The sequence below is a fragment of the Gossypium arboreum genome, chromosome 10 (genome assembly GCF_025698485.1).
Source record: "Gossypium arboreum isolate Shixiya-1 chromosome 10, ASM2569848v2, whole genome shotgun sequence".
Lineage (NCBI taxonomy): Eukaryota > Viridiplantae > Streptophyta > Magnoliopsida > Malvales > Malvaceae > Gossypium > Gossypium arboreum.
The window spans coordinates 59,024,498-59,040,702 of record NC_069079.1 but is presented as its reverse complement, the minus strand read 5'-3'; the positions used below and the strand labels follow the sequence as shown (position 1 = coordinate 59,040,702).

The 16,205-nt window shown below is 33.3% G+C and overlaps 1 protein-coding gene across 3 annotated transcripts; it reads right to left on the bottom strand.

The window, feature by feature from the left end:
• Positions 1-1,896: 1,896 nt before the first annotated feature.
• On the bottom strand, positions 1,897-14,990 carry LOC108489379 (7-hydroxymethyl chlorophyll a reductase, chloroplastic). Of its 3 annotated transcripts, XM_017793897.2 has the most exons (19): positions 14,843-14,990; positions 14,641-14,746; positions 14,419-14,503; positions 13,686-13,797; positions 12,971-13,055; positions 12,853-12,894; positions 12,674-12,752; positions 12,076-12,127; positions 11,917-11,979; positions 11,492-11,589; positions 11,002-11,037; positions 10,858-10,919; positions 10,610-10,637; positions 3,642-3,721; positions 3,172-3,241; positions 3,035-3,092; positions 2,650-2,714; positions 2,471-2,565; positions 1,982-2,389 (listed from the first exon to the last, which is right to left on the bottom strand). In XM_017793897.2, the coding sequence occupies exons 1-19, from the start codon at positions 14,898-14,900 to the stop codon at positions 2,284-2,286; spliced, it is 1,380 nt and encodes a 459-aa protein (XP_017649386.1). In that variant the 5' UTR covers positions 14,901-14,990; the 3' UTR covers positions 1,982-2,283. The 3 variants fall into 3 exon arrangements, with proteins under 3 accessions (XP_017649389.1, XP_017649386.1, XP_017649387.1); XM_017793900.2 differs by lacking the exon at positions 14,843-14,990 and having other exon boundaries at positions 1,897-2,389; positions 13,686-13,804; XM_017793898.2 differs by lacking the exon at positions 11,917-11,979.
• Positions 14,991-16,205: the final 1,215 nt, after the last annotated feature.

The window sequence follows — 16,205 nt, the reverse complement described above, 5'->3', positions numbered from 1 at the left end:
AGAAGAGAAGAGAGAATTTGAGAGAGAAAATGAAGACGACTAAGAATTTGGTTTTCAAATTTCATGACTACTTTTTCCTCTATTTATTTGTACTTAAGGAAATCAAATAACGGACTTGGACAACTTGCACTAACACACACTCAAACCGCACTGTTTCATTAAACGGTATTCCCATCAAAACGAATCATTCCCTTAGCTAAAACGCATAGCCAAAATGCATCGTACTACTAAAACAAAAACAAGAAATAAAACGCAGTGTTTACAAACAAAAGAAATACCAACAACAGTAACAGAATTATGAAATTACCGTTGGAACTGTATTCCATAACAAAGTTTAACACAGTTAGCTAAACATGAGAACTGCTTAGGATTATGGATGAAAACAAACAGTGATCTTAGCCCACAAAAATGGTAGATTTACTATTTAATCTCTTAAATTTTTATAAAATTACACAAAAAAAATTACACTTTTGACTTCATAATTAATTATTTATCTCTAATCTACCTTTAAAGTAATTTTCTGGGTTCAACCATGAACTTTTTGAGTTGCAACTTCCGGGAAGCGCAAGTTAAGGAAGAAAATGATTATCCAGCTAAGAATAAAACAATCAGAAATATAGGAGTTGCTGTGCATGTCATTTCAGAAGTATAATCCAGCCAGATGCAGCCAAAGTTTTCCTTCTTTTTCCCATGATTTACCTTTTTCTCCCCTCTGCTTTAGCTTGAGCAGGTTTCCCGTTTGGCATGGAAAGTAAAGAGAAACCTTCCATTTCCTAATAAATAATAATAATAATAATAATAATAATAATAATAATAATAAAAGTAAAGTAAATGTGAAGCCTAGGCACACCATATGGCTACCCATGTTGTTGATTCAAACTTGTAGAAAGGCCTTTAAGTCAATGGCCCCTATAGAATTTCATCAACACCACACAATCAGATCTTTCATATAAAATATTTGAATATACTGAGTGTCATTTCTCAAAACCATCCGCAGGTTTTTCTTGCTCAACTTGTTTCAAAGAAATGGAAAAGCAAAGATTTGACAGTTTGAAAACTGTACTCGTTCTAGACTACAACATTAAAACTTACAACTGTGTAGCTGTCCAGGTACAGTAAAATTCTCTACATTCTACCTCTTATTTAGACATCGCAGTTTCCAAGAATATAAAATCACATGGGACTTGTCACTTCCAGGGAGAAGACCCATTCCTTTTTGTTGGATGGTAATAGAGTGCTACTGACAACTGACGCATAGTAATTCGACATTCTATTGTCCTGGATAGATACATGCATAATATATATACACACATTTCTGTGCATGCATGCAGGGGAAAAAATGGATTCAACCAGATATTTTGAAGTCATACAGGAGCTGAGTTATATCTAGCCATTCGAACATTCTAAGTTTCTTTTTCGGAAGCAAAAGATGCAAGAGATTGTAAGATGATTCTCAAATCCTAATTAGTTCAATATGAATTCTAAGAATTGAAAATTTAAACGGGAAGGAACAAAGATTTAAGTATTTAAACCAAAGCATCCATAGATACTATGCACCAAAACCAGCCAACCGAAAACAACCAAAACTTTGGGTCACTAAGTTCATCCATGCTGCATGATCCGAGACAAATGGCTGTTACCTACTAACGACTCACTACTAGACAACAAACAGAACCAAGCCTTTTGCTCCAAGAGAAAAGAAGTGCAAATTATATCAGATCAATCCAGATGGCACCTCAATTCAAGTTGCAGATTGTTATGTTCAACATTGACTGCTACTCAAAAATGTGAATATAGTTTAAACTTTGAACTTTGCTTCTGATAACCACACACTCAAGTTGCTTTTCAGGATTCAGTTGATTTGATTTTAGAAAATTGCAAATACAATGTCAGACATCTTCAAATTATTATTTTGGTTCAAGCACATTAAATATTGCAACAAGCTGATTGATCCTGATTGCATATCAATTCATGTTAGATCTTCCTGAAACCAGTGTAACTCATTCCATCAACAAAATCTGACCATCATTACTAGCTCATCCAATTAGAAATCTGGCCAGCCGATCATACAGGACGGAGGATACAAAGGAAGATGATACATTGACAACCAAAGTGATTTTTATACGATTCAGACTGATACATTTGTCAAGTAATAACAGGCCTCGAAAAACCTAATATAATCTAATGCACACAGAGCTCCATTGAGATCACAATATCATCAGATAATACAGTAGGATTCTAATTTAAGTAAATTCACATGTCACACCATGGAAAGGGAAATTTTCACCAAGTGGAGGGTTTCTCACGGGTAAGCATTTGATCAATAACACCATTCTGGTTGTAAGCATCCACGAGTTTCTTTGCGTATGAAGGAATATGTCTATCAGCTCTGCACACATTTGATGTTTTCATAATTAAAAACAACTCTGCTCCTGAGTGTATTATAAATTAGTTGCTCAGTAGGATTTACCTTTGTTTTCCCCAGGTGCGATTCACATACAAATAGTTCCTTATAGTATGGTAGTCAAGTGAATATCGAGCAAATTCCAGACCCTTTGGTCCAATCTTAAGAAAATGAAGACTATAAGAATAATTTGCATAGTTGACCTTTCCATAACAAAGGAATTGTATATATGGAAGAGCCCTTACCAAGTTAAGCACAAAAACTATCAAATTCCCAATAAACCTAGGGACAGGTTGAGAAGGACCCTTCCCTGAAGGTGAAAAAAAACTTATTATGTAGTGCAGATGTCATGAATCCTCTAAATAATATTCAGAGCATTTGAAGATAAACAAACTAGGAAAAAACTATATGCAACTATCAACACTTCTACTCTAAGCTTACTTGTATGAAGAAGACTAATATCCACCTTTAATTTTAATAAAGAAAAAAAACCTGAAAATTTTTACTAAGCAGCATACATAGACTTATTCACAAGACCTCTGCCGTATTTCTAATTTAAAGCGCATGCTTACACACTGCAGCTGAAAGTGAACATTGTTTTCATGGTTAAATGGAAGATGCCATACATACCGAACTTAGCATTATCATCTGCTTTAACGGTCTCCATAACAAATGGTTGCCGGTTGCCCTGAAATGAAATGTTTTTTAATCAGATTTCTCCCCTCAAATCCTATAGCAGCTCAATAGGATATAGCTTAGGATTTTACACTACTAGTTGTTGGAGTGATCTCCAAAAGGTTCTCAATCAAACTCAGCATTTCTCTGCCACGTTCATTTCTACAGTACAAAGCATTGGAATGAAAATTTTAGTTCTCTTGGGATTTGAAGCAACTCAAGTATCATTATGCAATAAAAGCATGCAACAATTACATTAGAATGATGATATCTGAAACAAAATTATAGAAAGGAAGGAAGAAGAAGAAATGAAAGAATAAAGAAGAGAATAACTCTATTGTTGTATGTTGTTCTATCAAATAATACATACATACATATATATACTAGGGTTTATTCTTAAAGGAAAGAAAATAAAATCTAATCCCTATAAACCCGCTATGTAATCTCCTCTAAATCTACTATACAAATATCACACATTCTTTGAAGGAAAGAAATGCATGGAGAAAAAAGGAGGGGAAACATACTTTAGCAAGCAAATTGTGCAATGCCAAAGAGAAAGTACCTAACGGTAATATATTGTGGATGCTCTGTCATGCTGATTCCAGAATATTTTGGTACACCCATATATCCAACCACCAGATCCTGTATTGGCAAAAAAAAAAAAAAAAAAAGAAGGATTATTCCAAGTTGACTTGCAAATTTAGTTGTGTCAGAAATAAGTGCAAGATAACTTCCTTGGAGCTTTTATGATCAAATATTATATCAGGCAAGATCCAACAAAAATACAAACTAAATGCATGTAGTGAAGTATCTAGAAACATGCCTGCAATTTTTGGTTAACCAGGATCATAAACCTTCTGACCTGACTGTTACAGATAGTATCAATTACCACATTATCAGGGACCCAATTGATTATTCCCTTTCTTATATAATCTCTTATCCAAAAAGGTTTCGAATGTCCCCTCTCCATTATCATTTGCTTCTCATCACCACCTTGGGAAGGTGTGCAGCGTCATTTCCAGTCAGCAACCAAAATTGACAGTTTGGTTCCTTGCGCATAGGTGTCAAGCATCATTTTACTCTTCGACAGTCCAATTGATGCGCCAACATGTGGGAGGTTATCTTAACGACATTTTCCTTTCCCGACGTCACCTGGTGATTTTGACCACAACCTGGTGGTTGTTTGCTGCTGCCAATGCTTCGACAAGGGCTGTCACGCCAGGTGCTGCAGATCCTACTTGTTTCTATGCTGGATTCTGCTCAGGTGTTTTTTCCTAAAGGAATAATTTATTGACTTTGTTGCTTGGGCTTTAAATTTTGAACCTGTGCTATTGGGCTTTAATAAGGTAATTTTTTATAGGACTAATGATGAGTGATTCCAAAGTAATTGTTAACAAAATGATCCTAGTTATGTCAAAGATCACTAAACACAAATTAGTCGGGTTCAACTATCTAGACTGGAGTAAAACGGCGTCCATCTACTTGTGGAGTATCAATAAGGATGATTACTTTAGCCTAGATCTTCCTATTGATGAAAGTAGACAACATCGCTGAGGGAGTATACTCAAATGTTTGGGATCCATGTTTGATAGTATCTAAACCTGGATTTAGATATCTTGTTACGTTTCTAAATGATTATTCTCGAATGACATGGATATATACTTTATGAAAAAATCGGTTAAAGGTGTTTCTCATTTTCGTGCTTTTTTGTGCCAAGAAAGAACTCAATTTGGTGTGACTGTCTAGATTCTGCGAAGCAGTAATGCTAACAAAATACTTTTCCAACTCTTGTAAGGACTTTATGATCCAAAATGAGATCCTTTATCAATCTTCTTGTGTTGGCACACCACCTTAGAATGGGTAGCTGAACGGAAGAACAAACATCTTCTTGAGACAGCTAGAGCTTTTTTGTTTCAAACAAAAATTTCTAAACAATTTGGGGCTGATGTTTCAACAGTCTGCTTTCTAATCAATTGCATCCCTTCTTCCATACTATCCAAACCATTATTTCTGATGAACCAAGAATTTTTGGGAGTACCTCTTTTGTTCTGGATGTTTGACTTCTTGTAACTAAGTTAGATCCAAAATCCTTAAACTGTGTGTTTTTGGGATATTCTCGCCTTCAAAAGGGGTATAGGTCTTCCAATCCAGATCTCAAAATAAGTATGTAGTTTCTATCGATGTTCCATTCTTAGAATAAGTATCATTCTTTTCAAAAAAAAAAATGCCTTCAAATCTTCCGAAAGAGGAAAAGGAAGATATCGGTTAACTTACACTAACACTAATCAACCAAAGAATTCTAATTCTCCAACTCTTGCTCCAACAAAGTCAGCGATCATTCAAGTTTATTCCAGACAAAGAGAGACTCGTGATACATGTCCTATATCAGTGTCTTCATCATTAGATCCAACCCCTATACCAGTGTCTTCGTCATTTAATCCAACCCCAATTAACCTTGAACTTCCTGTTGCTCTACGTAAAGGTAAATGCCAATGTACTTATCCTATTTCTAATTTTGTTTCCTATAATCATTTGTCTCCTAGCTTTTTACTTGCATTCCTAGATTCCATTTCTATCCCTAAGACAATTCAAAAGGCTTTGAGCCATCTTGGTTGGCGTGATGCGATGTTGGAGAAAATATATGTATTAGACAAAACTGGTACTCAGAATCTATTAGATTTTATTGGTTATGCTTCTAATAAAAAGGGTTACAAATGTTACAATCCAATTGATAGGAAGATTATTGTTACCATGAATGTCGCATTTGTTGAAACGCAATCATACTTTGGTTCTAATCTTCAAGGTGGGAATTATAATAAGAAAGATTCTACAATTGATCAAGAAAACACTAGGAATATACAATATAGGGATTCTAATAATGGGGAAGGTGAATTTATGATTAACCCATAAATTAATGATGTTAATGTTTGTTAATTAAAAGGAGTATAAAGCTGTATAGTCTGATCATGAGAATAAAGAACAAACAAAGAAGTTAATTGTTTACTAAAGAAGAAATCGGAATCAAGAAAGTGGAATCCACCAGATTCATCACCAAGAATCCGACCCGCAAGATTTTGTCAAAAGTCCAGGTAAAGCTCATAATCCAACCAATGAATTTTCTGATTTAAATATTCCAATTGCTAAAAGAAAAGGTGTTAGAAATGTTGTCAAATATCACATGTCTAACTTTGTGTCATATAAAGCCTTGTCTTCGATATTCTCAACCTTTGTTTCGTGTCTCGATACTGTAAAAATACCCAAAAATGTGAAAGATGCTTTACAAGTTCCTGAGTGGAAGGAGGCTATTTTAGAAGAGATACGCGCTCTTGAAAAAACAGGTTCATGGGAAACAGTGGAATTACCTGTAGGGAAAAAAACTATGAGTCGTAAATGGGTGTTCACAACCAAATTCAAATCGGATGGATTTTTAGATAGATACAAAGCCCGACTGGTAGCTAAAGGGTACACTTAAACATACGGGATAGATTATCTTGAAACATTTGCTCCAGTAGCCAAATTAAATTCTGTTAGAGTTCTTTTATCAATTGTTGTTAATCTTGATTGGTCCTTACAGTAGCTAGATGTGAAGAATGCTTTCCTAAATGGAAAACTTGAAGAAGAAGTTTACATAGATTCTCCTCTAGGTTTTGAAGAAAAATTTGGAACTACAATATGTAAGCTCAGGAAACCTTTGTATGGTCTAAAGCAGTCTCCTCGAACTTGGTTTGAACGGTTTACTCAAGTTGTTAAAAAATAAGGTTACTCTCACAAAGAGGTAAAATAACAGTTATTATAGTTTATGTTGATGATATCATTATGACAATAGATGATATGGATGAAATAAGGCGTCTCAAGGAGCATCTAACATTGGAGTTTGAATCAAAGACTTGAGTCCTTTGAAATACTTTCTTGGAATGGAAATTGCTCGATCAAGGAAGAGCCTTGTAGTCTCTTAGAAAAAATATGTGATTGATCTTTTAAAAAAGGCTAGGATGAGTGGTTGCCGCCCAGCTAACACACCAATTGGTCCAAATGTAAAATTCGGAAATAAAGGTCGATTAGATGATAAAAGGCAGTACCAAATATTAGTCGGTAAATTAATTAACTTATCACATACAAGGCCAGACATAGTTTTTGCAGTGAGCTTAGTGAGTCAATTTATGCACTCCCTAATGGAGGAACATAAAGAAGCAGTGTTTCGGATTCTGAGATACTTGAAGAGTTCACCTGGAAAGGGCTTATTCTTCAAGAAATCTGAACAAAAAGGAATTGAAGCTTACACAGATGCAAACTGGGCAGACTCAATAACAGATAAAAGATCTACATCAGGATACTATACATTTGTTTGGGGAAATCATGTGACTTGGCGAAGCAAAAAACAAAATGATGTATTAAGAAGTAGTGCAAAAGCTGAGTTTAGATCAATGGCTCAAGAAATTTGTGAAATGATGTGGTTAAAAAGAATTATGGAAGAGTTGAGGAAACTAATAACTTCACCAATGAAGTTGTACTGTGATAGCAAAGCTGCCATTAGTATTGCTCACAACTCAGTCCAGTATGACAGAACTAAACATGTTGAGATTGATAAACACTTTATCAAGGAAAAGATAGAAGAAGGCCAAGTGTGCATGTCGTTTGTTCCTTCAAAACAATAAACAAGTTGGGCATGATTGATATATATGCACCAACTTAAGGGAGTGTGTTGAAATATATGAAACCCATATATTTTGGGATATATTTTAAAGTTATTTAGATAGATAAATCTTATTTAGGTAGATAAATCTTAGAATAAATCATTTGAGATATTTTAGGAATATTTTATTTTATCTTTTAGTAGTTTATTAGAATAAGGAAATTATTTTTCCAATTAGCATGACTCTTTTCTCTATTTATATTCAGTTGTTTATTTAATAAAAGATAGAACAGTTTTATTAAATGCTCTCTTGAAAACCTTCAGAAAGTACAATGACGTATTCCACAATTTGGACGGAAGAAACGTGGTTATAATCACTCAATGTTTTATAAACGATTTGAAGTTGGAGTTATTCTCCTTGTAGTATATTTTGATGATATTGTTATCATAAGAGATGACCTCTTCTTTAAAGTCTTTCTTGCATACTAGGACCCCTTTGGATAGACAATGGATTTACCGCACGTAGTGTAAAAACAGAAGTGACGGTGAGATTAGATACTGTAGCGTGAGATGAAAAAAAAGAAGCTAAATGCCCCACACTGGTGGTAAACGCCCATCCAAAGGGGCCCTAGATTTCACATGAAAAACTTAATTCAATTAAAACAATTTTTGGGATAGAAATGACAAGTAGAAGGGAATTTTCTATCTCTGAGAAAATATATTTTTGATCTACTTACAAAAATTGAAAAGTTGGCAGTTAAAACTTGTAGTACTTCAATGGTTCCCAATGTGCACCTTACAAAAGATTAGAGATTTTGATGATTTTCAAAGGTATAAAAGGATAGTTGGCAACTTAAACTACCTTATTGTAACTTGCTCAAATATTACATTTGTTGCGAGTATTGTTAGCCAGTTTATGTCCACACCGATAGTCAAACATTGAATAGTCCTAGAACAGATCCTATGTTACTTGAAAAAAGCTCTTGGATGTGACATATTATACAACAATCATGTGCATACTCGTATGAAGTGTTTTACGATGCAAATTGGGTCAAATCTAAGATAGATAGGAGATCTACTACTAGATACTATGTTTCTGTTGGTAAAAACTTAGTATCATGGAAGAGTAAGAAGTAGAATGTTGTATCTTAGTCTAGTGCATAACTGGAATACAGGACTATGGCACTGTCTACGTGTGAAGTTATGTAGATACGACATCTATTAACTAAAAATAGGTTGGAGCATTCATCACTAGCAAAGCTCTTTTGCGATAGTCAAGCAGCTATTCATATCGCCTCGAATCTAGTTTATCTTGAAAGGACCAAACACGTCAAGGTTGACTGTCACTTTATTCAGGAGAATTTTGGAAAATTCAATCTTCATGGGTTATGTGAAAACAAGAGAACAACTTGTTGATTTGTTCACAAAGACACTTGTTTAAGAATGAGTAGATATTTGTTCACAAAGACTCTTTTAATTTCTTTCCTTATAGAATAAGCTGTAAACTTGTATATATGTCTATCTGATTGAGTGTAAAATACAAAAAATTCATTCTCATTCTCCTTATGTTCCAGTATTTCATTTTAGTATTTTGTTCCATGGTATCAGAGCCTCTTGGCTTGATTTAGTGGATTTGTGTTTCGTTGTTTTGAACATGAATCGTTTGAGTATTGGTTTGTTTTTCAAGGTGATTTTTAAGGTACATTGCCACCAATACAAGGAGGTGCACCACCGTCATCACAGAAACTCTACAACTTCCGATGATTGAAGACCCCACATGTAAGGCTCATGTGCCACCTGAAGGTTCATAGACTTGCTTTACGCACCGACACATATGGGCGCGTGGAGTATCGTCCCACCAATCTTCCATCTCTAACATCAACTCCTTTGTCCAACCTCAGCCCAGTAGTCAGTCGCTTCATCAAAGGAGGTTTCAAGAGTCGTTTGCTTATTTTCTGGGATTCCACACTATTTCAATAATATTTTTTGCTTATTTTTGGACTATTTTGAGTTGATTTATCATTGTTTGGACTATTGTAGGTTTTAAGAAGAGATATGATTACTTACTCCAAATTGACTCTGAGTGAGATGATTTTAGTTATGTCAAAAATTATGGAGCATAAACTAAATGGGATCAATTATTTTGACTGGAGTAAGACGGTCCGTATCTACTTGAGAAGTATTGACAAGGATGTTCACTTGACCAATGACCCACCCACGGATGAGACTCGATAGGCATGACTAAGAAACAAGACCAAATTATTTTTGCAGATTCACAACTCTATAGATAGTGAGATAAGTGCTTTGATTAATCACTGTGAATTTGCTAAAAAAAAACTAATGGAGTATCTAGATTTTTGTATTCCGAGAAAGGAAATACGTATTTCCAAGCTTAAGTGGGAGTGTGGGAAAATTATGAAAATAAATCCTCCGAATACAGTGATTTAAGCTAGGGATTTCATTCACCGATTTTTTCCTTGAAATCAAGGATTGGATTGAGGGCAGATCTTAAAAGAAATTAGCAGCAGATATTTAGAAAAAACAAATAGCAGACATTTTGGGGAGATTTAATTGATTGTGTATTTAGTTTATTTCCGTAATTAACCTAGGTTATGTACTACAAACATGTACCATTCTTTACTCATCAAATACACTAGACAAAATTCCTCTTTTCAGTTTCTGCCACCTCTTTTCAATCTTTTCAATTTCCGACTATCTTTTTATTACAACAATTATCATACTGAAAATGATGCAAAAATAAAATAAATGAAAGCAATTCCACTGCCCTCTCAGTAAAGTTATCGAGTAAGTAAATACCTAAGGCATTCCTATTAGCACAGGTTACAAAATTCCTAGGACAAGCTTGCATAAATTAAAAAAGATGAAAGAAAACTCACCGCCAATGCATTTGTGTAATCAAAGCAGCTACAAAACACAATAAAATTGTATTGTTAGAAAAAATTTCTACATAAGGATATGCATGATCTGATAGTTTTATAACTCTTTATACCTAGAAAGAATTATATTTTCCTCATTTTACATGATCTTTGCACAAAGAAACAGTAAAGACCTCCAGATGCACAGGACAAACCTTTTTAGATGAACTTTTGCATTTATTAATCATATGGAAACAACAGGAAATTACCTATAGCAAGAAGGTGCAATAACATTGACTAAGTCGTTTGCTGGTAGACAGAAATAAGGAACCTGCTTTAGTTAAATTTTGAGATCAATAAAGCATGGTGAATGAGAGAACCAGAATAGATTGAAAGTACACAAACTTTATTACCTCTTCAATATGGCCATCCAAATGCTTTAGGTGGACCTAGCAGAATATAACAATAGCCACATAAGATAAAAAAAAAAAAGTGATCTTTTTGTTAGTACTTATACCATGCTCTTTTTATATGGGACAGCTAGCAGTTAAATAAATACTCAAGATTAGCATTATACCAACATTTACATAATGAGTCATCAACCTGCTTTGATGGTATAAAATGTTAAACCAAAGCTCTCTCTCTAGATAGGAAAAATGGCTTAACCACTGAATATGAATCATATCTATTATGAGTAAATAGGAAAAAATACAATGATGTAATCTCAAGGGCTCAAGTAACCTAAGCTCACACCTCTGTTTACTTTATTGCATTCAGACTTCACTAATATAAGAAGTATTTTCCATTTAAGTTGAGAATGTTCTCGTCAATGATATGCTTTACTTGACAGACGTTACAATGCATAACTTAAGCAAAAAAAAAAAAGAGTTTCTCAGCACAAACCTTGTAATCTTGCATAAACTCGTAATGCAAAACAGTTTCCGGTTCACTACTCGCTGCCTTTAGAAACTTATCTAGACCTTCTCGAGTTCCATTATCAACTGTTGAATAAGAGCGTTCAATGATTGAGATGTGTTCTGTAATTCAGATAGGAAGCAGTCCAAAGTAATATTGTGCCTATGACTTATCCATCAAAGGTTTATGAAATTTGAAGGGATCTAATTAAAAATGCAATACGAAACCATAATACATTTGACTTTTATCCAAGTGCATATCCTGGAATAATTCTAATCTCGCAGTAACTGATTGCAAAACTTCATGAAAATCATTTAACTTCTTTTAGACCAAAAAATACATTCTCTTAGTAAAAGATACACTAAAATAAATTTTCTGATAATATATATGTATGTATATATGTTTTAAATTACCACAATTGGTGCCTAACACATATAGCTTCTCCAAATTTAGATAGTGCTCCACAGATCTTAATGCTGCAGTTTAAGAAATCATTCTGCATTACAATAGTACAAGTCATAATACAGAAATACGCATAAGTGGAAACTGCTAGGATATAGCATTAAGCATACCCTGCACTTGGCAACCCACACCACAGAAAAGGAGACGCTTTACCCCAGCTGCCTGTATATTTGAAAATAACCATTCTACCCCAGTTAACTTTTTGCACAGGAAAAAAATGTACAATTTTGTTTTCATAATAAAGCAAAATTTAGCAATCTGGAACTAGTAGAAATGACAAAATAAAAACAATCAAGCATGTTGAATATAGTATTCATTTATTATAGACTTTGTTCTTAGTGCACTGCAGGAGATATGAATAACACTCATCTTGCCACTTGACTAAGCCCTTTTTTCATTTTCATTTTTCATTGCATTAATTTTCAGTTTCCATGAAGGTTGAGCATGGGATAAGGCACATGTGCAGACTTGGGTTCAATCTTTTCCTTTTAAGTTAGTGCTAGCCTATCTGTCTATGATTAAGAATAGTGGTGGTAGTGATCTCATTGTTCAATTCCACCATTGTAGTCTTTGCTCATAGAACCATAAGAAATGCTTTAAATTATGAGCTCATAAAACCAACTTCATATCTTTCAATAATATTTCTTAAGCATAAATGATATATAAAGCTTAAAAATCCTCTATGGTGGCATCAAGAATTTAAAGTACCTCAACCAGTGCGAGGGTATTGAGATTAGGGGACAGTGTTGGTTTAACTCCTTTAGCAGCTAAAACTTCTTCCGGTGTCCTGAAGTGAATCAAAAGGGAAAAATTTAATATTCGAAAGTAAAAAAAAGCAGCAAATCAAGTCAGTAATTTCAAAGTAGGAAAAGGGCAAATAAACTAACCTAGCTAAAATGGGCCTTGGTGACAATCTGTCATCTGGATCACTGCATTATAATAATATTTAATAAAACAAATAAAAACTTCGCATATTCAACCATGCCTCCTGATAAGTGCTCCTACCTCTGAACACAAATCACAGCTTCAACCATGCCTGATTTCAGCATTTCTATCGCAATAGTTGTAACTATCCCAGTCCACTGAGCTCCTAAAAATGATGAAAGATGCAATGTGCATGAAAATTAGCTGCAGATAAATTGTCAATCGTACAAAGTATTATTAGCCTAACCTCACCATTCTCAAAACCATCTTTTCCCTGCCCCTCCCCCCACACAAAACACAGAGGGCAACTTTAAAGAAAGACATGGTGAAAAGGCCATTCATTCCACTTTAATTCAGACCCTTAATATTTATCAAGAGGTTTTAATGCTGACAATAATGTAAAGGGTGGAACACCTCATATTATGTACACTACATTAGAAAACGTAACATATAGTTGCATCACTACGATCTCATTTTAGAAAATTCAAAGCTACATTGAGCTAACTTCTGGGCATCACTCCCCAAGTTCTACTGAATACTCGCATTTTTCATCCTGAAATTTTGACGGTTTATAACTCATAATCCAGCTAACAAGACCAGTTTATTAACACTAGTTAAAAACCTTGACCTTAATCTCAAAGCTATTCAGAACGATTTTTAACAAATTTAATTCCTATCTATACGATTTGGATGTAAGAGGTGCTTCAGAAAAGCAAACATAACTACAATGCACCAAAGAAAGAATGGTAACAATCTAGCAGAACATTGGAAAATTTTATAATTTACAAAAACATACCTTCTACAGGCTTAACTTTACGAGCATATAGCAGCTTGTCATAGACTCCTAAATATGTCTCGTCCAAAGAATCCGATTTCCTCCCTCTACCATGAACAACAGGTTCTAAACTCTGAACGCTAAATAAATTAGTCAAACTACTTGTATAACCTCAAACAGGATTCAAATGTATTAAAATTACCCTACTAGCCAATACATAATTATTCACAGATTGAACATCAAATAACCCAATGCAAGAAGGTTAAAAGTAGCCAATATTCAGTATATGTCTTAAGCGGGGATATATGCCGTCAAATTCTATTTAAAGCAACAAAAAAGTAGTTTATTAAAACAATATAACTCATAAATTAGCAGTAAACTCTAGAAAAAAGGGTTTTCATAAGACCTCCTTTTTAAAGGTAAGCTAATGCGACCAATAAGCTTTTCCCTCAGCCACTTCAGAAGAGCATTAGAAGCAAATAAACAAAAATGTCAAATGTTTAATGTGGCTCGTAACTTAGAAGGCTCAAGTAAATTGGAATGAATCGAAAGCTTTGATTCTATAATACATATGGTTCAAGCTCACAATTATAATAATATTTTCAGTCAAATTATTTGATAACTACATTTGTCTCATAAAAAATTGCTCTATTAACAACCAAGCTTCTTCCTTCTATTCTTACTTATAAACAATTAACCCTTTTTCATAGCAGAAGGAACATTAAAAAAAAGTGTAAAGGAATGAATGACTTACTTCAATTTTGGACATTCCATCTCCTAAGAAAGCACAAGCATTCTTAACATGGGCAATGTAATATGTATCACACAACCCACATCGACTGCAACATAATTGGAATATACAAATAAAAAAAAATGAAAAGAAAAGAATGAAGGTAAAAAAAATAAATGATTGGGTTTCTTTTTTTAGAAAGAAAAAACATTGTATTAAAAAAAATGAAAGAAAATTAAGAAGAACCTGCAATGGTCTTTGGCTGGATAGGTACCTCCTGGGGGTATGGGCTTAGAGCGTTTCCTCCAGTCGTCTCTTAGCTTCACTGTTTTCTTTGCGTCGGAGTTTGATTCTATTACATAATAAATACATAGATAATTAAATGAAATGGAACACTCAAACTAGATAACCATGCATGTATTAAATTGTGAGAAGATTTTCTTACTACCTTTTGAGGAAGAAGAAGAGAAGATAGGTCTCGAGAAGGAGCAAACAACTGAAGTCATGGCAGCTGAAGAATGCAGTTCAGTTTCCACTTTGCAGTTTGCACCACATATTTATTCTACGGAGGATTGTCATTTTATCATGCCCAACTCCTTCCTATAATTACAGAAATACCAGCATGATGTGGAGCAATTTCATTGTTAACTTTAATTTTTATTGTTAATATCTTTTGCTAATTTAGTTGTTAAATTTCAATCTTTTAAAAAGAGGTAATATAATTATTAATCTTTTAAAAGAATTAAATTTTTTTTTAATAAAAATACTAATTAAAATGTTAAATGTTGAAGCATTGTAGTTTACATGGAAATTTATATGTACTTCATATTAAATTTTTAAAATTTATATTAATTTTTATTTTTTATTTTATATTTTTAAATTATTTATTAATGTGACATATAACAAATAATGTTATGTTAGCTTGAAGTATACTTGGTCTGTCACACTAATTCTCATGATAAAATCACTAAAATTAATATTTAAGTTAACATTTTTATTAAAAATGATTTAACTATTTTTATATATTAATCATTAAATTTAACTAAAAATAAAAATCAAATTAACAAAAATATAAACATTAAAAGTCACATTATACATTTTTTTCTTCTATAATAAAATTACAATGTGATTGTGATGTGTTAATATACTCATTTTAAAATATTTATTTATTTAAATATTTACATCTTATATACACATATATCAAATACAAATATTCAAGTGCTACCTTCTTTATTACCATTCAGATTTAATCTAATTCTCTTAAATTCGATCCTTCAAACGGTATACACATAAATAACAACACGTTAGCAATTGACACAAATTAGATTCGAAAAGCGGATATAATCAATTAAACAATATTAGGGTGAAATAAATCGTACACACAATTTGATTACTCACAAACCGAGTTTTACCCATGGATCGGAAAGTCTACACTTACCAACTACCGTTGGGATTACAACCACGTAAAAATAGAATAGAGAGATAATTTGTAACAACCCGGTTTAGACCCTAGTCGAAACAGTAGTTTCGGGATCACAAATTCGAGGTCGAAAATTTTTTTTAATATTATTTTCCGTGCTTATAATATGTGAATTGATATCTGTGAAGGTTTTGTGTGAAAATTTTATCGTTTGTGTGCCGATTTGATAAAAAGAACTTAATCGCGTAAAATGTAAAAGTGGTCTTCTATATTATGAAGGTGTTTATTTGCCATGGCTTACTAAAGCAAATGTCCTTATGTTGTTATTAACCAATTGATAATGTTAATGGACAATAATAGGTATTATATCATAATTTTTTGGTGGGTTTAA